The sequence below is a fragment of the Calonectris borealis genome, chromosome 1 (assembly GCF_964195595.1).
Source record: "Calonectris borealis chromosome 1, bCalBor7.hap1.2, whole genome shotgun sequence".
Lineage (NCBI taxonomy): Eukaryota > Metazoa > Chordata > Aves > Procellariiformes > Procellariidae > Calonectris > Calonectris borealis.
The window spans coordinates 37,448,977-37,476,192 of NC_134312.1; the positions used below are offsets into that span (position 1 = coordinate 37,448,977).

At 42.1% G+C, this 27,216-nt stretch overlaps 1 protein-coding gene across 1 annotated transcript in view; it reads right to left on the reverse strand.

The window, feature by feature from the left end:
- Window positions 1-27,216, reverse strand: part of PPM1H (protein phosphatase, Mg2+/Mn2+ dependent 1H) — a 143,205-nt gene that overhangs the window by 57,844 nt on the left and 58,145 nt on the right. Inside the window, exons 2-3 of the mRNA XM_075148740.1 lie at window positions 15,184-15,352; window positions 4,820-5,164 (exon numbers count right to left, since the gene is read on the reverse strand). Coding sequence (XP_075004841.1) covers window positions 4,820-5,164; window positions 15,184-15,352 — 514 coding nt within the window. The remainder of the gene's footprint in view (window positions 1-4,819; window positions 5,165-15,183; window positions 15,353-27,216) is intronic.

The window sequence follows — 27,216 nt, forward strand, 5'->3', positions numbered from 1 at the left end:
TCAAACGACACACCTTTCAGCCCAAAGGGCAGTGCGTGCCACTCAGTCAGACCATGACAAGGGGGCGGGGGGGGTGGATGGGAAGGATTTCTATATCCTCTGTTCAAAAGGCTATCATTTCATGCCAAGGAACCAGCTAATTTAGTCTGTGCTCTGCCCCCTCTTTTTAGGATGCATGATGCAGTGGCAGGCAGGAGCTGGGTGCCCACAAGGGTTGCCTCATGCCTGGTCGCCCTGCTCCCTCTTCCCCAGGTGAGGGAGCACAGGGAGGAGAGAGCACAGCATGCAGAGGACACCACGAAGTGCCACGGGGTACGTTTCCAGAGTGGTGACGGAGAGCAGGGGTTGCTTTCTCCACCGATTACAGCAGCAGCCCGAGGACAGCTGCATCAGCCCTGGGACAGACCATCCCCGCCGTCCTGGCCGCTTAGGTCTCCTCAGCGCCTGCCTCACTAAGGCTCAGACCTGGGCTTCCAGAGCAAAACCAGCAAGTTAATCACACTAATTAACAATCTCTTCTGAAAAAGGAGGAAGATTACGCCACGAAGCCATTACCATCCTCTCTCTCAGAGGCTCCCGGACCTCAGCGGCGGCTTGCTCGTGCCACCTCGTGGAGACCCCGCGGAGGGGCTCGGGCGCCTCGCCTCGCCGCAGAGCGCGGCGTGGGCTGGTGGCTCTTGGGGTGCTGCGGAGCCCCAGCTTTTCCTTCCACCTGCCTGAACCCATGCGTGTTGGGCACATGAAGCGTGCCAGGACACTTGCCACCGGGGCGGACTCACGTGCGCAGGCCGCCGGGCGCGCAGCTGATGCCGGCGCTGCGGCGGCAGGGGAGGCAGCATGAAAGCAGCAAGTGTGGCAGCACAAAAAGTGAATGCCAGCTATACCCGAAGCTAAGTTTTAGAAGTTTAGGACCTGGAAAACAGAGCTAGGTATATTCAAATTGCAGTATCATCATTACAACAAGTTAGCATACTGCAACAACAAATAAAATAACTATTTTTCATCTATATTCGTCCTCAGAGTAGGGGCCTTTCCTCCAGGATCTCAATCTTGCTATGACAGAAAGCAGCTTTACTCCCTACACACACAGTATCAGGTATCTGCTTTTTTTTTTTTTTTTAAAAAAAAAAAAATCATGTTTCAGAAGGCATAACTCCTTAATCTGTCAAAAAGGCATCAAAATGCCTGTAACACTGTTTCAACCCTCCTCATTTCTACTGGCTTCAGAGGAAGCTTTTCAAAAGGAAAACCATATAACACATGTTGCTCTCTCAAGATTGTTCAAATTAAAATGGCACCAATCTTGCAAAAGTATCTATCTAGATTTCATCCGAGTCAAAAAAATCTCAATAAAGAAGAAAATCATGATGCAAAGTATACAAACTTATACCTTCCACTAAATCATACAGACTAGTTTTGTGCCATTTTTTCCCATCCAAAATTAAGCAGGGTTCAGCGTGGAACAGATGCTCTCTCCCCTTAATCTTTCTTTAAAATACATACTGCATCACACACATGTACACAAGGTTAAATACAGAGAAGGGATTATAGTTTGATGCTTCTATCCAGTACAGAACAGCACTTGGAAACATCCCTCCTGGCTCCCTACAACTGAATCTATAAATGCACATCTTAAAACTCAAGAGATGAAAATTAGAGGATTTGACTTATGATACCTTCAGAACTTGAGCTTATTTACTTCCTTTTAACTGAATAATTGTGATCACTGACAATTACTGACATTGAGTATTTTGCATTTTTTAAACAGGACAATAAATTACCTGAGAACACAACACAGAAACTTGCTAATCCTAGTTCCAACACAATCAGAGAACACCATCTAGAAGTGCTTCAAAAAGGAGACAGCTTAATTGTTAGATTTCTAAGTTAGGCAATGACTTGGTCTGTGTCAGCTTTCCACAGTGTTTTACTGCATGTGGCTGTCAGACAAGCACTGTCCTAAGGAAACCACACCCAACAAAGGAAAAATAATTTTTAAAAGCCTTTTGAAAGGGATGAATTGCATTTTATTTGAGACTTGAGGCAAAAACAGGGAGAGCTTAACTAGAATTCAAAAGGCAGTTGGGGAAAAAAGTAATGGTATGCTAAATGCTCCCAGGAAAAGGGGACAAAACCATCATTAGATGTAAACCTGTCAGGTTGGCCTGTTTTTAAAAAAAAAAAAAAAAAAAAGAGGTATCTGTATCTACTCAGCATTTTCACCAGTTTCAAAGGGCTCCTTTGCAGCAATGGGTGTTTCAGGAAACAACACCAAGAAGTCTGCCTACGTGTCCAGGAAACATGAGCTTTCACCAAGTGCCAGGTAAAATGATACACTGTGCTGGCACAAAACCCTCATACATTATGCACAACTGCATTGACCTAACTAAACAACATCCATGAAGTTCCAGTACAAAATAGGGCTGAATAAACAATGTGCTGTGGAAGAGATCCAAAATCTTCACCCAAAGACTAAGAGTATAAGCTAGCAGGAAGTTAGACAGAGGTAGGAGGAAGATCAATCATTGCAAGCATAGATGAGATTCAGGAGTGTTGATCTTATGAACTGCTCCCTTACACAGACAAAAGAAAATACTCTTTTGCCTAAACCAATTATAAGCACAAGACTTCCCCAAGAGCTTAAAGTAGATATAATTATCTATTGCTTTTCTTAATCTGAACATTTTTATAAGACTTCCTTTTAATGTAAAACTAAATGCTGAAATCATATTGCATTGTGGTAGACATTTATATAGCAAAGACACACAATGAACTTGAGTACTCTGATAAAGAGCAAAAGTGGGAATTAAGGTTTCTGATCTGTAGCATATGAACAAAGACATAGACAGGAAAATAAAATATTGTCTGGACTTCAGTTTAGAAAAAAGGGAGGACAGATTACTATGACCTGTACATGGAATACCCAGACATCGTATCTCTAGCAAGTTATCCAGGGTTTCTGCATTTGTCATACTCTACCCATAAAAGCCTGCCCAAGCAGTCAGGTGCCTGGACATGAGCTGAGATGGTCTTCTGTGTGAACACCCACCCACCAGAGGTGTGGACTCAAAACAGAGCAGGGCAATAACAGCCCTGCTCACTCAGACGTGTTCATGAAGGCAGCGATGGGTAATGCATGCGCTTCTTTCATAAGAAAGGTAGAGCACTTGAAACTGCCCTTCTTTAGCTCTCCTACCTTCTCTTTCCAGTCCCATGAAACTCCATTTCTCATCTCTCCTGCACTTAGAGCGAGTTTCAACAGGAGAGAGAGAGTGTCATGTCACGCACTCAGAGCCTGGCACTCTTCTGGCCTGAAAATTGCCTTAACTGAAGCATGAAATTGGTGTCCCTCTCTTAAGCATGCTCTGAACCCACTAGGGTGCAGTGGGTGGGCAGTGTCATCTTTTCTCCTCTTTCTCAACAAAGAAGGGAGCAAGCTAGTCCTCCCTTTCTGAAACAGGCATGCTAAACTGACAGGAGATTTCCATGCATCCTCCTCTTTCTTTTCAGCTAGCAGAAACCGAGCCCACTAGCCGCAGTGCGTAAATCTGCTCGCATGCCCCACACTGAGCGATGCCCAAGCCACGGCTGTGGATCCCGTTCCTGGACCTACCCACCTAAAAGTCAGATGATGCTGTCCAAACCCAGCTGGTGGGTCTGTTTGCCTGAACCTCCTTGAAGAGAAAGGACAATCCAGGAAGATAATTGCTATTCAGAATTCAAAGTGAAGTACCACTTTGTTATAACAAAAACTGTAGTCTCTAATTAGATGCATGTACTAAACAAAATTCACATATATCAGGAAAAACAATGATTGAGTACTTCTTTTCAGACAACAAATAAAACCTCTGGGAAACACTTACTAGTTCAAAAACCTTCTGCTCAAGTAAGAGGCTTTTGTAAAAATGAAAAAAAAAAAAAAAAAAAAAAAAAGAAGAGAAAGAGCAAGATCAGATCTCCCAAGACCTGATCCGCATGTATTCACTGGCAGGCCAAGCCTTTGCTCTGCCTGACAAGAATTATTTTTAATAACGTGCAGAAGTGAAGGGGGGAAGGTGCACAGCAGCTACCTCAATTACAGAAGAGAAAAACCAACCTTCCATAGGGAAATTGATGGATATTCTGTTTCCATAGGATCATGATTTCCTCCCAGTTGTTCACCTTGTACACAAGTCAAGTGGGTGGTAGGAAGGTACTTCATGCCCCGCTCACCCACACCCAACCTGCCTCAGTCAAGAGCTGCACACACTCTCTACAGTCACTACTCTGCTTTATGAGCCACCCCAACGCTAATGGGAACTACAGGTCATGGGATCAAGGATGCTGCCCCTCATCCATGTCCCTGATGTGACCTTTTATGACTCGTTTATGTAGTTGTGGACAACACGAACAAGGGTTTGTGGTGCAAGGAATTCCGAGAGCCTTTGCTGCTGCTCCGGTAGGGCAATGAGGCTTGTAATGTGCATGCCCATATACACAGCCTTATGATAACAGCCAATGCTGAAATCTGCTACCATGAAGCAACACTAATTTTCATCTTAAAAAAGGAGGGGAGGGGGGGAACAAAAAAGAAAAAGAGCACCAAGCTTCTAAGAGTCAAGTAATCCACAAACGTGGCCATGGTGCTACCTGGGACTTAAGATGCAGTTCCTGCCTCACAGGGATGTACCAGGTAAGCTGATGAGGCTCTTAAATAATTCTGTCCACACTCAGATGGTGGGGGGGGGAGTGAAAAAAATCCCTAAATGTTCATCTTCTCCAGGCCACGTGACTCATTAATGTATACAACAAGGACTTCAGAGCCCTGAGATATACCTACCATTTCCTTGAATGCACTTTCTATGGCCCCAATAACCAGGCACTCATGTGGGATCTTCTTCTCAGTGAAGAAGCGTGTTGGAGGGGTGCTGGGCGAGCCCGGGGCCCCCACACCACCACGCAGGGAGGCCGCCCGCGTCAGCGTCCTGCTGTTGGTGGCTGGGTTGTCGGGCTCCTCTCCCAGGCAGGTGGGCGGGAGGACTGCCGTGTTCCTCAGGATGTCCACGATCTCCTGCAGCTGCTCCAGGATATGGTGCTGCAGCAGTTTGGAAGCAACCACAGCTGCCCCCGACCCAGCATGTCCATCAAACAGGGACCAGTAGTAGAGATTGATCCCATCTGTGTCCTGGAAAAGCAGGAGGGGAATAAAAGGAAAGAAAAAGAGATGGTCACCATTACACAGCCACGAGTGAGGTGACCAGTGGCACAGGGGCAGCAGGTAAAACACAGGTAACTTTCCGAGAGGCAACCTTCTTTCTGAAATGGAGAAATACCCACTGTGTTAGTACAGCTCTGGCAGGACGGAGAGATGCTTATTTTGCCACACACCGCCACCATTTTTTTTTTTTCTTTTTTCTTTTCCTTAATCCCCTCAAAAAAAACAAAAAAGGCTGAACTTGCAATCTTCCTTACCTTACAGCCATCATAGAATGCACTGACCAAGCACAGCTACCGCTGTGAGATTAAGTTAATTTCCTAATGACTGTGTAGATCAGAAGGAAAGCATTTGAAAATCACATCACTGATACATGATGGACCTACCTCCATGGAGACCAAAATTCTACACAAGAGAGCACCTGATACTTCTGCGACTTTTTTTCCACTAGGCATGAGACAAAGGACCTCAGTCTGACATCTAGTAACATGATCCCCACTTCCATGACTGGTAGATAAGGTCCATCCATGCTGGCAGGTGGGACAGCTCAGGCTTTCCCTGCCTGTGCCAGCCCAGGAACCAGCACAGGACAGAGGTCCTCGAGGATGGCAGACACAAGTGGAATCAGCTGCACTCCACCTGTGCTAGCCTACACATTCACTGCCTAGTTCTTCCCAATCCTCTGAAAAGTTTCCTGTACAGTACTGGAGCTGCATACCCTCTGATCAGAAAAGCTATGCAAGTGTTTTGGTATAGCTCTCAGCATAATAGTATGCTTTTAAATCTTGTATTTTAGCTCAACTCCTAGCATGCCAGTCAGCACAACCGCTCTCATACAGGCAGAGTATCCGGAAAAAGTAGATTTTGTAGACCTCACTATTAAAATTAAGGTATATGTGGTAATATTATATATTTGTTCAGCAGTTATTGATCAATGATGTGATTTTCAAATATTTCTCTCTTTCTGCTCCGCACAGTCTCCTCTGACAGGCGTAAGTCAGCTCCACTATTGCTCTGATTTGAGCAGAAACCGTGTTTTTGTGGTGGGGTGCCCTATTACTCAGATAGGGCCCACTAACCCAGGGCTGGAGGCAGACTAAGTTCTGGCCAGCACAGGCTCCGATCTGCCTGAAAAATACCAAGGAGCCATACCCTAGATAATCTCAACTTTTTTTGGGAGAAATTCCCCTAGAAATCCTCAGGGGAGCATTTAAGGCATAGCAATACCTGTCTTTGCATGACAGCATATTTGGCAGCTGCATGTGGAAAGAGTCTTTCCAGTCTCTCCTTTACCCTCCCTTTCTTCTTAATCCTGCACCTTCCCCCAGCTATGCTGAAACATCTATCTGTGGGGCTGCCTTGCAAGTCAGATGTGGGTGGACTAATACAGATTTAGAAATAAATCATTTTGCAAGGGACAGGAATCAGGTAACACTGTTGCAAAACACCTCATACTAAAAAGGCATAACCTAGATTTCATGCAAAGAACTTAAAAATTATATCTGCATGTCATGCTGACTGTGGTCTAATTTAGGATGACAGACACGATTTGTTTCATTCACCCAAACACTGCTCCCTCACACAGCAGATCAGCATATAGTCTAGGCACCACCTGCATCCCAGCACCTCATGCCCAAAGCGCTGCTTATTTCAAACTTATGGACAGGGCTGTGAACTGCAACTCCTTTACTTTCTGCTGTTCCAACTGCTCCACAAAGGTGCCAACCACTGGCTGTAGGACATGGCAGACAGGTTGGACTAAGAACACCATGAACTGTCATTTGCAGATTCAAAAGACATCATTCATTGCTGGCCCGAGCTACAAAATCCAAAACCTAATGCAAAGTGTCTCTTTTAGCAACATGTATATAGACCATCACTACAAGTTCATGCTGTTCAAAGGGCAGAATTAATTGCTGAACGAGCATTATTACTTATAACTTACTTTGTTGAAAGGCACATTTATTTAAAAGCCTTGATTATAAAAATTACATAAAAGTCTATTTATTTATTCTTTTTTAGCTTATAGCATTGCTGCTGTAGTAAAGTTCAAACATATTCTTAACCAATGCATTGACAATACAGTCATCTACACAGTGAAGAGTTCCTCCAAGAGAAGGAATTCAGCAGTCTATTGTGAATTCTTCATTTCATTAATGAAATGCTGAGAAAAGGGAGTACTGGATTACTTACCACAGTAAGGATCATACAGGATACAACCTATAATGTTGGAAAAACCAACAAGTGTACACATTTCCGAATGTGGCTCCTTAGTCAGACCCACCCACTCACCCAGTCTGGTAAATTCACCAAAAAACCTGTTGTGAAACTTCACCCTTGAAGGCATGACTGGCAGCTGTGCTAGCTTGCTCCGGGCTCAGAATCCCTCCAAGTTCACACAACAGTTGGCTGTAAAACTCTGCTTAAGCCATTTTTAATGGATAACAGGATTACTGACTAAAAAACCTGTTTGTAAAAATAGATTGCTATTCATGCAAAATGTAAAGTATTTTGCCAACAGAAACAAGTATCCCAAAGTGAAAGTATTTCAGCTGAAAACTGAAACCATTTATTCAAAAAGGCAACACTCTGCCTCCTGGAAGTTGTAGATCAAACTACTTCTGCTCCCATTCTTCTCTTAGGGTTTGGCTCCCTGGCCAAAATCCACCTCATGATGCACCATGGATAATGTCCACAGCTTATGTCTTCACGTCATTCAAAAGGTGCTACTCCTTTGGAGATGTGCTGCCTTCGGGGCAAAAAGCATAAAGGCATTACACCTCTGAGTGAAATGGAAATATTTTACCTTCCACCTAGAGGAAGAAGATATTTTGTCGTCGCCCTCCCCCTACCTCCAGACTATAACAGAAACTTACAATTAAGAACAAGTTTAATCCCCCCCAAACACACTTATTTTCTTAAGTTTTCCAAAGCAAGCCCCCACCAAAGTCTGTATTAGAGCTTTTTAGAAGATAAAGGAAAACAGTTACTAACACAATTCACTCTCATTATTATGAGCACAACACTGGATGTGTCCTACACTGAACAAGCCTGTGGCGGTGCATTGCCCCCCCTCCCCTGGGCCGTTCTACGATCTCAGGAATTGCCATTGGGCCTTGGCCTTTGTGTAATGAGTTGGGCAGTGAAGCGTCCCTTGACCGTACCAGGAACTCTTGCATGGCTAAGGTGGGGAACGGCACTGACTGTACCAGGAACTCCTGTTGCCTGGCCAAGGTGGGGAACGAGAGCAGGGATAATTTGTCATCCTCTGACATCCTTATCTGGATCGTAGCTCGAGTGGAACGGTACCGTTGTTACTGGAATCTTGAGAATTCTAGTAACTACCGACTCAGACTGTGGCCAAGATGGAAATTTATGGATGACTAAAGCCAATCATCTTGCAGCCCTATAAACAGTGGTTCTAAGTGAGGCCCTTTGAGCTCTCCTGGACCACAGTGGGCTGCGACCAGCATCTCTCTCTGAGTGGGACGCCACTCAGAGCTTGCTAACTCTCAAGTTTGCGGTATTTGGAGGACCATCGTCGAAAGCTGATGACGGGACCTGGACTGAAACCTTTCACTCCTTGAGGGTCAACCTCTCACCCATTGAGAAATGCTGAGACATTTGAAGTGAATATTTCACGGAACTTGAGGGTAATTTTTAACAGGTATACCTTTATATATTTATCTATCTTTGTGTCTGTGTGTGTGTGAATTGATACCCGATAGCAAGTATAGTATAAATATTACCATCTCAAATCTGTAATTAAGTCACTGTAGTTATTGTAGTAGACTCTATTAACTTACTTTGTAAATGTTAAATTAGTCAATGATTAAGTACTATTAAAATCTTGTGATCCACCTTAAAATTGTGAACGAACCTTAGACTGCTGCTAGACACATATAATCCCTTAGACATAAACTGCTGACCAAGTCTGGGACTAGGAGTGGATCCAGCCGCACCTAAGCTCCATCAGGCATTTAGAAAGCAAGGGGGTCTTCTCTGAACCTTGTGACTCAACGGGAGGGTCTCCCTTACCCTTTTGCATCTTCGGTCTCTGTATAAATCATTCTAGCTCCATTCTAACTCGATTTTTCCTTTGTATGTTTCATCCATGTAGGAAGTGACAGAGTGAACCTTGCCATTGAACTTTGTTAATTCGCACTTTTATAAATTCCTATTAAAACCACTTTTGCTAATACCATTAATGGTGATTCTTTAAGCGATCTAAATCACTCATCTGTGACAAAGCTTCATGTGAACTTGGTAGTCAAATAAGGTACCATCACAGACCGGGAAGCTTTAAAACAGACCAGAAAAATGGCCCATGACAAAAAGTGAAATTGAAATGTTACCACTTATTTCCTCTAAGCCAATGGGCAGCACAAATCAGGACAGAGAAGCTCACACGGGCCTGAGCTGTATTCTTGGGCTGTCACTGACGTGAACACAGGCACGTCAGCTATGATGGTGGTTCTGGAGTTCCCTGATCTTGTCCTTTTTGGACTAGTAATTCTTAAACAAGAGGGTGTTGTTCAGCTAAGTTCAGACATCTACACTGCACACCTCAAGATAGTTCTTTAAATTGCCCTTATACTCAGCACAGAGAAAAAAACCCTGCACTTTCAGACTATGCTCATCTCATTCCGAAGTAGACTTATTCCTCCCTAATAACTGCAGTAGTACCCTAGATAACTGAGGGGTCTGTATTATAAGGATATACAGTCAGGGGAGATGACTGCCACAACGCTGCTCTTATACACACAGTCTGTGTGGGATGCTCTAGGGCCTTAACTTCAGTTGGGATCTGCAGGCATTACTGTAACCTAAATATTAGTCTCCAGAAACGTCTATGTATTCCTATGAAGCTTCATTTACTTTTAAACTAGCAAAGAGAGTATAACCACGAACAACCTATTAGCTGTCTAAAAAAGGAAGAAGAATCAAATTCGTTTCCCCCACCCTGAGAATAAAAACAGCTCTTCTGTTAGAAAGAAATGAATTCTCCAAAACCATACCAATTTGATGAGAATTAAATATATGGTGCACACAAAGCAGTGACTCAGAGAACGAACAGGGCCAGCAGTCAGGGCGCACAGATGAGACAAAAAGCACGAAAAGGTCCTTGCTTTTCCTCCCACAGCTGAGATGACCTCCGTAGCCACCAAGCGATTACCTATTTTGGTATCCATATGCATGGCTGTTCCCTCTTTCGCATTTGGGAGCTTGAACTTCTACCCAAAAGTACTGACATTCTGCAAAATCTCAGAGAACATCTATTTCTACTAGCTCTGGCGGTATTCTGTCAAAAGCTGTCTTTCAAACATCAGTCTCCATTTGTTCTTTTAACTGGACAGAGCCCTCAAGTGGGAGTATGATCGGTCACCACAGTGATTTATTTTACATTTTCTTTCAAAAGATTCACATTTAACAACATTCTGAATAGCTACCAGATACATGAAGAGCAAACAGATCCTTCACTGCACTGACCTTACAATTAATTTCCAGTGTGTACTAGGAGATTTAATAAGCTTCAGGCTCCTCAACTGCTGACCTAGCTTTCAGGAAGGTTCAGCTGTCTCCTGGGTTTTGTAATTGTAAAATTTAATTAAGACATGCAAAGTTTTGGGTCAAGCAATGGATGAGAAATCATGAAAGAAAATGCATATATATATATATATATACACACACACACACACACAATTAGAGCTCAATTACAGAAAAAAAAATGGGCAGACTTAGCAATATATAGCAATCAATTTGGGACAAGTTTTTCAGGTAAGCTAGACAGTGGTCCTACATTGCAAATTTAAAAAAAATTTTTTTAATGAAGCTAATTCCAAAGAGGCAAATAAATCATGTTGCCACTAAAGATTTATTCTGAAAACCACAACCTACCCCGACTATTGTTCTAAAGATGCACTATACAAAACGCATTAGAGTGCATCTTTAGTTCTCAAAATCTGAACTGGGTGACCAATTGCTATCCCATCCTCAGAGAAAAGCCTCCTCACATTACTGATGATATGTTCAGCTACCTGTGGTAGGCAACCAGCCTTGTGTCACACAAGACAAACACTCTGTCCCATCTTTGTGACAAAAAAAATTGCAGAATTAATAATTATGTATCTTCACATTACAATGACAATTAATTATGTATCACATTAAGTCCTGCAACCCGAATGTCACTACGACAATATCCTGGCATAGGATTCCCACTTCACTCACTGATGGTCTTCAGTATTCATCAGCAACTGTAGTTAAAGGCATTTAAAAATAGCGCCAGTGAAAAAGCTGTGCAATTTAAAGTGAACGCTCCTGAATGGGGACAGAGGGCAAACATGATTAATCAAGCAGCAGTGGAATGGGGTGGGGAAAAGGGGAGAGAATTTACGGTTGAATTTGCAGAGCCTTTTATTTCACTGCCCTGCTCAGTTTATCACCTGCTCTTTCAAGAAGAAAAACCTACTTATGCTATTTAACAGGTTTCCTTGGATTATTGTGTGTGTCGGGGTTGAAGAAATGTTCACTTTTCCATCTCCTCACTTCTGGCCCATCACCTCCTCCTTCTCACCCTCGAAAGCTCTCCAGAGTCCACCTGCAGAGTCAAGGCCATGACAGCAGCACCCAACCCACACGGACAACCTGTGGATCTCCGACTCCCTGATACTGCCTTGCCAAAGCTGATGGGGTCAGCATTAACTAACAATAATCACACAACCTCAGATGAAGCTGCCAGTTAAGTTTCACAAACTTCCCAGAAAGCAGGGTAAAACAAAGATAGCATGTGGCCTTCTCAGAGTCTGTGGAAAAAAAAAAAATCTGAGGACAATGAAATGGACTCTGTTAAATTAAGAGACACTTTAAGTTCCAGTTCCTAGTTCCCTTGTGCTCCACACTTTAAAAAAACTAAGCAAGAACAAGAATAAATTTTTCTTTTCATCGGACAAATACTCAACAAACTCATCCCTTCTTCCTTCAATATTTCTACAAGGTGCTTCACCACTCAGATTATTTCAGATCATGTGTTACGGTGGGATTTCCCTAGGAGGCATTACAGAATTCAACCTCTGGCTTTCTTACTAAATACTTGCTGGGATGATATTATACCATTCATTGTAGTGCCTCAAGTCTGTATTCTACATCCTATTGATACAGAGTAAGTTGCACCCTTATCACATTTAACATCAACTCATACACTCCTTAAAAAATATTTGCTAACAATGCTATGTGAGGACAAAACACAATATTATACTTTACAGTTTAAAAATATGAAAATGTAAATGTATGATACATTACAGAAATGCGTACATCTTTTTTTTCCTTTTTAAATATATTCAACTAGCAAAGAAACGTACCAAGGAAAAAATCCTACTAATTGCTAGTGTAAGACTGCCCTCTAGGAGAAAACTTTCTCCAGAAATACTCTGCTTGTTTTGGGAAAATATATTACAAATTTAAATTCACACGCTGTGGTCTAATAACACGGTAGACTAGGTTTTACACAGCTACATAATGAGTGCTATAGCACTCATTCAAGTGTCATGTAGAAAACAGAAGTAAATCTGTAGATAAGAAGAGAACATACAAAGAACACAGTAACAAGTAGCATGAAAACAGTATACTATATTATACGGATCAGCTGGCTCCTCACTTCAGACATTATGCTCATTTCTGGTCAAAACGTGTCAGAAATAGAAGGAAGAACAGGAGATTTGAAATAAAAATGTTTCTCTCAAGAAGCTTGAAAGGGAGTGGCTGTTTATTCCAAAATCGAGATAAAAGATACAGAATCAAAGTAGGAAATACACTAATAAAGAGAGGAAGAGAAATCAAAAAATTCCACGAGATACTTCTCATAACACAGGGCAACTGGATATTTAACAAGGCTGACAATCATTAAGTTTAAAATGGATAAAAAGAACAGCTTTCAAAAATATGCAGTCAGTTTATAGACCCTACCATTATGATATCATCACAGTATGACAATAATGATGGATACCATCAAGGCTAGTGAAGACATCTTTCCAATAATGAAATAGTTTTATATCCCTGTATTTTTAATGCAATCTAAACATATTAACTATGTAATGTTTGGAAAAAAGTTCCTTCTGAGGAAGATGATTAACCATGCAGTATAGTATATACAACATAGCGTGCCTTTTGTGCTCAAGAAGCATATGATACTATTCAAAGCTGGAAGTTAACTGGACTTTGTGAAACACTGCTACAAAGCTTTTTTTGTCCCATGTCCCATCTCCCAAGCATGCCCCCAAAATATGAAAACACAGGCAAATTCACAGCTACATTCACCCACATCCTTGATGCAGGGGCCCCTGACCAGGTATCTCACATGGTAGGCCTGGAAATTAAATGTGGTGTTAGATCAGAGCGAGTACCTCTGCACAGCACCAAGATGCTTCTGCCCAGGTTGGTGTCTGCACAGGGGTCTTTGCAGTGTGCCGTGTGCATGACACAGCGATGTCCTTTGAGTCAAACAAACCCACTACCTGGACGAAGCACATTGTTGCTTATCTTGATGTGTTTTATATACACGAACAAGTATGGTGGCCAAATGCTTGCTTCATTATTTTTTGTATGCATTAATTAAGTTTAAATACACTCACGGATCCAAGCGTCTGCATGAGCCAATAGCAGACAATTGCATGGGCTTTCTAGGAAAGACTTTTTAAAATGCAGACTATTAAAACAAATTCTGTTTTGCCTTGCATGAGTGTATGCAGAACTCATTAGTCCCAGCAAGCACAGGGCACAATTCTTTATCCAGCAGTGTTCAAATATGTACTTGAAAAAAAATCATGACTGTCTGAATACAAGAGGAATATCAGCACACAGGAACTGGGACAGGTGATTTAAAGAAAGATTTGAAAGAGGAAAGGACAGGGCTATTTGCAAACCTGGAAAATCTGTCGGAGTCTGAAAATGTTGCAGCAATGATGAAATATGAAACAGAACAGGAGGAGCAAGAGGTGGAGAGGGACACAGTGCAAGAGGAATGCTTGTTGCTCAGGTCCCCGATGACCCCTGCAGCCATCAGGTGTACCAAGCCATGGGGTTTTGGGAGAGAGACTGAAGCAGACTGCTAATCACAACCTGGTTTAAAACAAAAACAAAACCAAAAAAACCAAAAAACAAATAAAGAGTGATTACAGTCCACTGAAAGACTAATTACCACTTCAGGAGAACTTTTGTTCTCCCAGCAGCAGAAAGACTGCATATCCACGTTGTCTGACTCCAACATTCAGATAGGGCATTTAGTGTTACATGGCTAAATGTCTGAATCAAACACACACTATCAATCATTGCTGGAGCCTGAGCTCATGCTTAAAGAGCAGATGAAGTAATTAGCCAGTCAGGATACAAGACAGATGAAGAATAGCAGATGACTGCCAGTAGACGAGTGCATGACGTACATCACTCTCCACACACAGAGAGGAGCCATAGTCTGCAAAAATCGTTGAATTCTGTGTGCTGGACAACCTTACCCTGCCTGCATAAACCAACCTTGCCACACGCAATACTGCTTCAGTGAAAAGAACCCAAATGACTGTCTAATCCTTAATAAAATTGTATGACTGTATAAACGGTGATACTGCTATGCATGCAGTGGCTGTCACTGGACAAGTCAACCACAGCCATTAAACTCTCAGTATTCTGCAGCAGTAAATTTCTCAGGATTATATTTTCAGAAATGAAACAAAAGGCAAAATCCAAGGAGTATTCCCCTCTCCATCTTCAAACTAAAATGTCTTAGATGCAAGGAGCATTTTTCAATGCAAGAAATTCAAAAACAAGTAGTAAAACTAAGAAAAATACAGTTAAGTGTTCTGTATTTAAGCAGAGATAATTAATAAGAGGTAACTGAAAATATGTGAAACATTCAGTAAACATCTTTTAGTGTCATATTGCCACATCCTTTTATATTTATTTTGTGCTTCTCCACTGACAAGATGCAGAAGTCTGCTTACCGAATTGTCTTTCAGCTGGAGACCTTCTCCATTGGGCAGCGACGACCTCCGTTTTGTTGAAGAGTTCTTGTTTGGTGTAGAATTAGCACCTCCGGCTTTCTTCTTGACAAAGAGGACTTCACAGCTGGCTTGATCTTCATTGTGTGTGCTCTTCCCTGCATTTATTACCCTAAGAAAAAACAAAACAAAAAAAGAAAACAAGGGACATGTCCAAGTTAGCAAAGCACAGAAGCCTCCATCTGTATCTCGTACGTGACTCAAGATGTACGGAACCATAGCCCAGATGTATTGCAAATACCAACTGCATTAAAATACCTGACTTTCTTACACACACATATATACATACATACACACATGCATACTTGCTTGTTTCCATACACCTACACATGGCATAACAAGCGTTTTTCACAGAACTATGTGAATAAGAACCAATGGTATCATGAGCATATTTTACCCTTAGGCATACCATACTTTTCTTTAAAGGGACTACTTGATGGTCAAGGCTGATAACACTTATGCCTCCTAGTTGAAACATGAGATCCCCAGTTGCTTTTCTACCTGCCAGCCTCTCTGCTATGGTGAATAATGAATCTGTTGGCTATGGGTATGCATCCTCTCAAGTTCCAAGTCTTGCACAAACAAAATACCTGCAATAAATCTAAAAAGCTGTTACTGCTAAAGGCACAGAAAAATATGCAACTGCTGTTAGTCTGTTTAAAGGGCATATATTAAAAATGCTGTGACAGAAATACAAAGGAAAGGCTTTGCCTTATATTCCAACACGCAAGTCAAGCTTGCTTGTACCACAGCAACACGGAGAGATGCATACTAAATACACCCCTCCAGTACTGCAGAACATAAACCCCCCACCCACCCCCCAAAAAAAACCCCAAGCCCTCAAACCCTCACACCTCTGTCCCACCTGCAGCATAGAGAGCAGAAGATCTACACCAAGAGCTGCAGGCATGCAGAAACCAGCACTAAGAGCTCAGTACAAGCTTCCGACAGCCAAGGGTATCTTGAGACTTGCACCACAACTGCTCATCTTCCTTCCATCGGTGATAACAGCTATTCCACCACCAACATTTTAAAACCCTAATCAGAAGTTTGCATTATCCAAGATACTGTGCTTACTATCATCCACCTCAGAACAGCCAAGTTCAAACGCATTTTCCACTTTCTACATGAGAACCTCCTCAGAAACTGACTAATTTTGCATCAATTGACACCATCTTCAGTAAGACACGTGCTTTGACAGTCCTGGGCTCACACAGGGAAAACCTGTGCAAGCTGGGACCATGTCCTGTTCCAACCAAGCAAAGGCATTGCCACTTTGATGCAGGCATGTCTTCTTCCACAAACACTGTCTATTTACTCCTCTTCACTACAAGGCTTGAGCCACCTAACAGGTTGACGGCCAGTCAGAGACAGCGTTTCCACTACTGGACAAACCCTGAGTTTCACATCAAGCACACGATATCTTTAAAAACAACTGCTGCCTTCCCAGAAAGTAAAACAGCTTGAAGGCACATCATAATTCTGATGGCAAGTTCAAGACATACCTGACTTCTTGATCTCTAATGTTTTCATTACAGTAAAATTTTACATAACAGGAAAACACTTGCTAAAGGTTGTTGAAACAAAAAGAAAACAAAAACCAAAGGAAGGCCTGCAGGAGACTCTGCCCCAGCTTGCCTGCTCTTGCTGAAATGTCAGTTCTGTGTCAGCCTTGCTTAGAGGTAATATATTCTTTTGATTTTCAAGGAGCAACATGATACTGTGACATGTAAATGAGTATTCCTGCCTCTGATTAGAAAAAACATTCGTCTTCTAAGAAAATGTGCATCCACTACAATTAACTGCTTTCAGAAACTCAAAGTTTCTTTACAGTGCCAAATGTCACAAGCTGCAGTCTGACATCTGTATGCACAATACCACCAGTTGTTTACAAGTATTTCTTGTAAATAAACACCAACTGTGGATAAAATTATTTTGTGAAACGCACAGAGCGCAGAGATGAAGGAGCATTTAGTCGCAAGGCATCTGTGAGCAGTTTAACCACTCCTCCCCTGCAGTGCCTAACCTTTGAGCAACTGGAGATCAAACACTGAGACGTGTTAAGCTTCCAGTCTGAAAACTCAACATTTTCCTGACATTAGGAAAAATGAAAGCATATATTCAGAAACAGGGGTGGGGGGAAGCACAAATACCAAAGCATTTAAATCAGCTGACCAACACCCCTCCAGTTTGAAATGCTACAAGCATGATTAAAATACTGCAGCAGCACAGAACGTGTAGTTTTAACATATCAGGAGCTAATCAATATTCTGTTTAGCTGATCAATTTCCTCACTGATGCTGCTGTTTTCAATCCCATTTAAAAAAAAAAAAAAAAAGGAAGACAAATAGAGACAAAAGTGACTTCTTACAAAAATCGCTGCCTTCCTACCACTTATCATTCCTTACGAAAATCACTCAAGTATTGGAGCTGCTCTGGTTTCTGAGCTTAGTGATGGACTTCAGGACTTGTATGGTAGGAGATGTTCTGATGTTTAACGGTGTGTTAAGTTATGCACAATATGGTATCATTTTATAAAGCTCTTGCCAAGAAAATTTGTCAAGGCACTGAATACATTAGAAAGGCTACAAGAACAAAGTGACCTAACAGACTAGCTTGGCAGTCAGCTTACTGTGAAACGCCTGGAGTTGAACCAGCGTACCAAGCACCTTGCTGGAAGAGGACATGGTCAAAAGGAACCTGGCCAGACTGAATACTGAGATGTGGGGGCTGGGGGTGTCAGTGTATTGAGGTGTGCGGACTGGGGACTGGGGCTGTGAACAATACGTTCCCTCCCAGAATTACACTTTATCTTCCAAAATTCCAGTTTTCCTCTCTCTAGCAGAGAATTAAGTTTATTTCAGAAATCCTTGTGAAGACTTGAACTAATCATAAGGGTCTAGATGCCAAAAGCTGCCCCTCTCCGGACATAGGCACTCTTCTACTCTCACATCCCATCTCACAGGCAAACTTTGGAAAAGGGCTGCAGTGAAGCCCTGTGATTTTTAATCTCAAAGCTTGAGCTATGTGTTGGTGCCTGATGCCTAGCAGAGAAGCTGGTAACACCTTCTACTCAGCTTCAAACATCTCTCTGTCTTTGCTGCCTTTTGAAATCCTTTTTTCTCTGCAGCTTCTTAAATCCCTCCTCGAGGCAATTCTTTCAACCAGCTTTCCAATGCTGATTTTACTGTTGACTTTCCTCCTTGCTCTCCCAGACTGTAACTTATCAGGACAAAAACCACATCTAAGCTGCTTATACAAATAACAAAGCAGAACTAACAAGATGTTCATATCTCCAAAAGGTAACTCTTAATTAGACCTCTGAAAATTTTTATGGAAATCCACCATCCCCCTCCTTCCACAGAGGAAGCATCCCAACTTCCTAAGATTTTCAGTTCCCCTTTATATCTCTTTTTGTCTGTCTCGAAAAATAAGTTATCCTCCAGTAAAGTGAGCAAAATGAGATAAAGCACTACCTTCTCATATTTAATAAAAAAAACCCCCTCCAATCATACAGCTGTCCTCACTTGCATTTTATCATGGATGCAAATAATAATAAAATGCAGAGAAAAAGGAATAAAAAAAAAGATTGAGGCCTATATAATTCTCTAGTTTTTACTTGGAGATGTGTTTTCAAGGGAATTCTTGCTTTTGTTTTCTTTCCCCATAATTCCTCAAGGAACTGTTTGATTAGACCTAATCATGATCAACTCCTTTCCATCCCTTCCCTTCTCCCCCTCATTACCCTTTTATCTCCTATCCAATTTTTTTATGAAGTTCAACCCAAATAACATATCTAATTTGGATTAGAAGCTCTTCCTTTTACAGTATTAGCCGTTTCTACTGTGTCAAACACGCATTGCTCAGTAATAGCTAAGTAATCCTGAGGCTTAGTTCATGGGATAGTAGTGCTAGTAAAAATACATCCTACTTTGCAAACAGGAGCTTCCTGAAGCCTGCACAGTGAGGTGGTGGGGTTTGGTCACATTTCAAGATGTACCTGCATCAACCTTGAAGGATGCTTCAGTACTTTACGAGACTAATCTCTGACATGTTCTCAGCTGAAAGCAAAGCCTCCAGATAGGAGCCAGCTAGTTTGTTTGGCTCACAATTAGCATTCTGCTGGTATCTCGCGAGACCCCAAATCCCATCCAACTGAATGGAAATGTAGGTCACGCTGTGAATTCATTGAATAAGCAGAGCTCAAACTCCTGTGCTGAGGTCACCGATTACAAAATCCTAAGTTTATATTAAAAGAACCAAAAGAGACCAGATGAACAAATCCAAAACAGGCTTTGATAATAGTTTCCTGACCAAAAAAAAAAAAGCCCCACCAAAGCCCCCCCAAAAAAACCCAACGGAACAGCTCAAGTCTTTTGAAGCATTTCTATTCAGCTCTGTATTTTTCACATCAATATCAGTACATACACTCTTCCGTTGTTTCACTCCTCCCTATATAGTGCTTGTTGAGATAACATTAAGTTGTATTTGCTTCAGCAAAAGTTTCAAGCTGTGCTGTAGGAGGAGAGTTTTACCCTGATCTAGATCTCAAACTCTGAAAAAATTAAAGTAGTTGTCCAAGTACTTGCATTTCTTAAACTCACAAGTCTAGCAAAATTTTGTATAAAATAGATAAAGAATAAATAAAAATAACAGGCAAAGAGCTCAGCAGAAATTCTGAATGATGATGCACAACATACAGCAGCGTGCACAAAAAATGCTTTTTGAAATTTAAGGACTAAGAGAGCTACAAAAGCCTGGGGAGTTATGCTGCGCCAGGAGAAGCATGGGAACTGGCCGCACATAAACTCTAGACCTGCCTGAGCTAAGAAATAAAACCTGTAAGCAGGGAGCCTGACCTACCCCCTCAGTTTAGGTGAGCTGTGGGGTAACTGACAACCACCCGCAACCATGGGAGGACACCCCAAATCCTATCTGCTTCTCCCCCAGCAAGGCATAGCTCCTCTCCACAGTAGTGGAGAGCATTCCCAATTCCACCTCCTCTGAAAGATCTGTTCCGAGGGTCAAGACATCCTACGCAAGCACTTCCAGAGCAAAGGTGTGTACCAAAGCTTGTACCATGCAGGTTAAGCCTGAGGCTGTGTGTATTATCTGTGTGGCCCACAGGGTCTGACACTGGAACATCAAAATACCTACAAACGTTCCTAAAAAGAAAATGCTGCAGAGAAGGGGGGAGATAGGGCAACTTGCATTTGTTGGTGAGGAAGCAGCCATGCCAGGCAGGAAAGGTCAGCTGAAAGTGGAAGAGGGTGAATGAAAGAACACAAAACCAGCTTGCAAGGGCCCCAACACTTCTGATAAAGCAACAAAAAGTAAAGCCTTAAACAAAAGACCAGTTGACGGTCCCAAGTTGCTGCTTGCTTAGTTAGAACTCTTACAAAAAGATGCTGTCAAATGTTTTTCTCTGTAAACACAAAGATAAGAAGACTCCAACTCTGCTCAAACAAAGCTGGAAGTCCCATAAAATATCAAAAAAAAAAAAAAAGAGAAAAGCCCTGCAAACAAGTTATCTGCTTCAAAATAATCCAAGCCTTTCAAAAAATAAAATTAAAAAATTTTTTCAATCATCAAAACAAAATTTTTCTCCTGTGTCTTTATCTTTCTTCCCCAACGAAATTTTCTAACTCCACCATTTATCTAATCAGCAGACATACAATCTTAAACATTCATTAAACTACACAACTTGGAACATACTCCTTTTTTCCCCATTATCAGTTTTCAGGTTACTAACAATATCAAAGTGCAATACCACTCATTGGGGAAGTAAACAATTCTTCTTCTAGGAGATAGTGGCTGTATTCAATAATCACAAGAATTAAGCAATGACAGCCAAGGGCTGCTGCTGAGGTTCTTTATTTACTGTGAATAGGTGACTTTCTGCAATTCTGGCATATACAAGTTTCTGAAATAAAAGTATAATCAACCTTCCTACTGTTCACAAGGTAAAAAAAGGATAATGGCAAAATGTCATGCCCTAACCACACGCGCCCCCCACCCCCAAACAACAAAAAAACCACCCCAATGCAGTTGCCTTACATGCCTGGAGGAAAATTTAGCCCACAACAGAAAATTAAACCAGAGACCATTAGCTGAGGTGAAGGAGAGTTGCTTGCACAATGTCCTGCAAGATGTCTTTATTTGCGGAAACTGCTCTCACTTTATCTACAAAAACTTCGATTTGTTAAGCCCCAGGCAAATGCAAAAGCTCTTCATCTCCTCCTTAAGGCTTAGGAAAAAGGAGGTAGACAAACACAGATATATCCATGGGCAGTTCGTGGTTTACTGCGATTTTCCATTTCAGGCTGGGAGTTCAGAGTAGCAGTGGGCACCTGTAGTTGTTTTGACACTGAATAAATCAATTCATCAGGCAGCACAGAGCCCTTCTCTCCTGCCGCCAGCCTGGCAGGCTCCAGCCGCTCGCAGGAGCTACAGCCAGCCTCCCGCCTCCTGCCAGCTGCGGTACGCGCGCTACCCGCAACCGTGAGTATGGCACCAGCTTGCATCCAACCCAACTAATAACACAGAAATAACCCAGATGAATGAACACCATACCTATAAACAACAGACAATATGTTCCTACAGTTTTGCGTGATAATTTCGACAGTCTTAGAATGATGATTAAAGATACCATAAAAAACCCTTTCATACAAGTATTGCTGTCTTTTCTTCTCTCTCCCCCCACTTTCTTTTCTCCCTAATGGATTAGCGTGTGAGTGGATGCCATTGCCTTCTTCTGTGACATCTCATTTATAGTCTTAGATTTCCAGGTAGGTGGCTGTTTCCCCCCTTCACCCACACAAGATTTATTTCTGCACTGGGAAGCGACTTTGAAAGAGATTTCCTCCTAGCTGTTCACCTCCTCCCGCAGATGAAAGGCAGCTTTTCAAGCAGACTAAACAGTTTCATTCATTCATTACTCTAACTATGATACTGCTCACATCAAAACCAAAACACCCACTAGTATTGTCCACTGCGGGCAGAAACTGAAGCCACCCCTGAATCAGTTCTCTAAATCCATGGGGTTAAATAAAACCTTCATTTTATTAACCAAGGAGGAAGTGAATGTTCAGCCATAAAGATGAGTCTTGCAATGCTCCAGTGTGAAGATATGGGTTCTCGTATCAGCAATCACACTGGTATATTGGACCGAGTTCACTTTAGGACCCAGCTAGAAGCTACTACACCTGCCAAGCTGATAAGGACTAAGTATGGGCTTAAAATAGGCAAGGCCCAAAAGCAGAATACCATTTATGCTGGAAATTTAAAATACATTAAAGAAGTCAAAAACAATGCAAGAAAAAAAGTTCTAAAAATTTGTGCCACAAGTTCAGTGTGAATGAACATAAACTGGTAACACAGCTTGTCTTTGGACTGAAGTCAATGACATCTTGGAAGGGAAGTCCACTCTGACATTATTTGTGTGCACTTCCCAAAGTGCTGTTGTGGGGCATGTCATTCAGCTACACTTTCCAAAAAAGATGAAATACTAAGCGACTACAAGGAACAAGACAGCTGTAGGTCACAGTAATGGAGCAAGCTCTGTGATCACTACACAGGGATGAGCAGCTCTTTTTGATAATTAGTATGCAGGTATTACATGAGAAAAGCAATGGACTGTGAGTCCAGAGCAGATGCTGAGCCAGACCTGTGGGACACAAATGTGGTTAAGCATGATCTCACTTCAGGGCTGAGCAATCTCAGCCACAGCTGGCAAAATTAATTGTCAAATTCTCCTTCCTCACTCCTTCTGTACTGGCTATCAGCATGGGGTGAGAAGAGGTTGCAAAAGCAAAGATGAACTTGGTGCTGTAAGAAAACCACCATCTCTTTCCCACAAAGCACAGTGAAATTGCAGAGAGCGCCAGGTCCTACTGCTCATTGTCCTATTTAGAGCAACTTTGTCTGGCTGTCTGTTCAAAGCTTGCTGAGAAAACTAAGCAAGAGACCCAGAAGATAATGAGGACAAACAACTTAGTGTTGACCACTAGTGTCCTTCTAGTCCAACTTCCACTAACATGCTGTCTTACACCTTTTTCTTCTCCTCCTTAATACGTTGTCCTGGTTTCGGCTGGGATAGAGTTAAATTTCTTCCTAGTGCTGTGTTTTGGATTTAGTATGAGAAGAATGTTGATAACACACTGATGTTTTCAGTTGTTGCTAAGTACCCCGCTAGCCAAGGACATTCAGCTTAAAAAAAAAAACCAAAACAAAACAGGCGCTGGGGGGGAGCAAAGCCGGGACAGCTGGCCCAGCTGGCCAATGGGGTATTCCATACCATGTGACGTCATGCTCAGTATATGAAGGGTAGGCGTGATCCAGGAAGTACCGATCGCTACTTGGTTATCGGTCAGCGCGGGTGGTGAGCAATTGCATTGTGCATCACTCATTTTGTATATTTTATCATTATTATTTTCCATTTTTTCTGTTCTATTAAACTGTCTTTATCTCAACCCACGAGTTTTTCTCACTCTTACCCTTCCGGTTCTCTCCCCGTCCCATTGAAAAGGTGGGAGGAGTGAGTGAGCGGCTGCGTGGTATTGGCTGTCTGCCAGGTTAAACCACGACAGTCCCTTTTGGCACCCAACGTGGGGCCTCTTCAGCACGCGTCACCTCCTCCTCTGGGGATATTCCAAAATCTTTGCCTTCTGGCCAGTTCGTGATCACCTCCAAGATTCCTGGGTGACTGGGGTTTCCTATTCGGGCCCATTCTGTGATCAGTGCGACCCACTTACTCCACGTAGCATCGGTTGCATGACGTGTAGAGGGGACCCTCCCTTTGAACATCCAGGCCAGCACCGGCAGTCGGGGTGCCAGGAGGAGCTGTGCTTCAGTGCCAACCCCTTCCGAAGCAGCTCGAACCCCTTCATATGCTGCCAATATCTCCTTCTCAGTTGGAGTGTAGGGGGCCTCGGATCCTCTGTATCCCCGACTCCAGAACCCTAAGGGTCGACCTCGAGTCTCCCCTGGTGCTTTCTGCCAGAGACTCCAGGTAGGGCCATTCGCCCCGGCTGCGGTGCAGAGCACATTCTTTACATTTTGTCCTGCCCGGACTGGCCCAAGGGCTACTGCATGAACTATCTCCTGTTTAATTTGTTCAAAGGTTTGTCGTTGCTCAGGGCCCCATTTGAAGTCGTTCTTCTTCCGAGTCACTTGATAGAGAGGGCTTACGATCTGACTGTAATCTGGAAACTGGACCGTCATGAGACAGGTTTTTCCTGAAAACTGGAGCAGTATTTTTCCTGGGAGAACCCACTCGTGTGATTGTTTTTCCCTGCAACTCTCGTACTCATGCCTCTAGGATGAAGGTAGGTTTTCCATCCCGCTGCCTCATGTCCTCTCCGTGGTCACGCAGGTAAAACCACAGGGTGCCCCGTGGTGTGTACTTTCTATATCCTCTCTCTTGAGCAGAAGAGCGCTGACTCCTAATGGCTGAGATACTGGTCCGTACAGGTGGGGAATAGGATATATCCTCTTCGAGTTGCTGGACCTTCCAGGACAGCTTCTCCACAGCCAAGACAAGGGAGGAGGAGACAGTTTGTTCAAAATCCCGGAGTTTGCCAACCACGTCATCCACCGTTGGTGCTTTTGAAATCCTGCCGATCTGGGAAAAATGGGTCTGAACTTAATTTCATGGTATACAGGAAGAAGTTGCATTGAAAGTTCTTCAAATGACGCTTCTTATATGAATAGGGATATTCAGTCTGGTGAAGTCAACCTTCAGATTGGCAGAAAAACATTGAGATTTTTATGCATCACTAGACTTTTCTAGATTTCTGTTGTTGATAAGGCAAGGAACGCTTACCAGCTTTGGCTGGTATGACAAGTTTAGAGCTTCAAATTGAAGCAGAAAGCATTAAAAAACAAAATAGGTGTGAAAAGAAAAGTAACCTCTCTCAGGAATATACTTCATCATGGTTCATTAGCCTGTGAATAATTCTAATAGTTCATTAGGACTCTTGAAACTGAGGCACCTGGTTCAATCTGAAGAAAACACACTATGCACATCATGATAGTGACTTTTCTTTATTTTGTTCCCAGCCATTTTATCACACGTATGACTTCGCTGCCTTAGCCTTGAAGGGTGATCCTGAAAGTTGATTGACAAGCAACACTTAGCTTTTGACTGCACACTGAGAAACACATCTATGGATAGTGGTTTTGAGCTGGTTTTAGATGAGAAACATCTTTGGATCTATCCTTGAGCTCACATTCAAGACAAGAACCCAAGTTCTACCATTCCTTTCCCTCTAATGCAGGGGAAAAGTAGCCACTTCCATGCCTGTTCCCATGAGCTGTACAACTCCTTGTGCATGTGAGGCTGAGGGTAGTCCTGAACACAAGCATCCCTCATAAGGAGGACACAGTGGACACACAAGCCTGATAGAAGAGAGGATGGTTGCATATGAGGTCCAGTTGTCACCAGGAAGTTATGTGACAGAAATACACAAATCACACTCGTTAAAATGATCAAAGGGCAGGGACAGCAGCCTGCCCCTAAGCTCTACAGCAAGGGGCATCCGGGCCTCAGAAATACTCACTCTGCCTACAAGCTCAATACTACTATTACTACTACACCAACTACTACTGCTACTCAAAAAAACCAACCAAAAGCTCAATTCGAATTAAAAATATTTTAGTTTTATTGTAGACTCATAAATGAGTGTTTGCATATGGCAAGGATGCATGAAGAAAACAAAATGCTGCTTTTTTTCCACCTCATTTCCTTCCCAAAGTTCTACTTTTGAAAGCAGATCCAAAATAAACCCTTTCTTCCTTAGAACAATGCCAATTATATACAAATAAAAGCTTTCCTTATGCTTACAATGAAGCAAGTTATGTGTTTAAAGTACTTCAGTAAATCCCACACCATTAGGCTATGATGCTGTAGACCACAGTCTCGGCTCTCTCAGGGTTAAAAGAAATCAAGATAAATGGCTTATGCAAAACTGGTCCAAGCTTTAAAAAAAAAAATCTCATATTTAGCATGTGTGAAAGTTAACTGCAAGAGTTTGGTGGTGATGATACTAATCCCTTTTATACAGCTGTCAACTTAAATTAGCCCCAAGCTAATCTTTGCAAGTGTGACAGAGAGTGTACACATTTCCACAGATAAGCACTAATGCCTTATTCACAATATCCCTCTACTGCAGCAGGTATTGTGAAGCCCCTACGACCTGAAAGAAGTCAGTCTGCTAATTTATTCTTAAAAGGTCATTATAGCAAACTGTATATGTATGAAAGCACACATATGCAAGGCAAGGGGAAAAAAAAAAAGAAAAAAGAAAACATTATATACAGCTTTATTACCAAGAACCCACAAGTAGAAAATTAATTCAAAGCCATTCATATGTTGGTAATTTTTAAGAATAGCTTAAAGAAAAACTACACCCTGCTGCTGGAGTTTTACATCCATCACTTACCCTCTGGGAGAACATTAAATGGCAGATATGCAGGAAAAGGCCACGTGCAAAGAACACTACAATGACTCTTTGCCATAGAAACATGCCTCAAAACCCAATCTTTTACTTCTGTTATTAAAATTACTTTCCTAGACCTCATATTTGAAGCTGTTAAAATATAAGCTAAATGCAAGCCAATGAAATATCAGAAATCCTGAGCCTGGAAAAAAAAAAGGGTTGTAGAAAAATGGCAGCTACCTTAATCTTGATAGGTCTTGATTCATCAAAACATTTGTATAGTGTTCATTCATTCTGCTTGGGAGTTAGAGCCAACTCCAAAATTAGCTTTCCCAAATTTAAGGTAAAAAAAAAAAAAAATCACAGTATTTAATGCAAAACAGGATTAAGAAAACATTGCAGTACTTTATATACATTTTATACACACGTACATGCACACCCCTGTGCAAAATACTAGGTATTTCTCTTGCAAGCTATTCAAAGTTCATTTAAATGTTATGTCATTGAAAACATCTATTTTTCATGTAATATAGGTCAA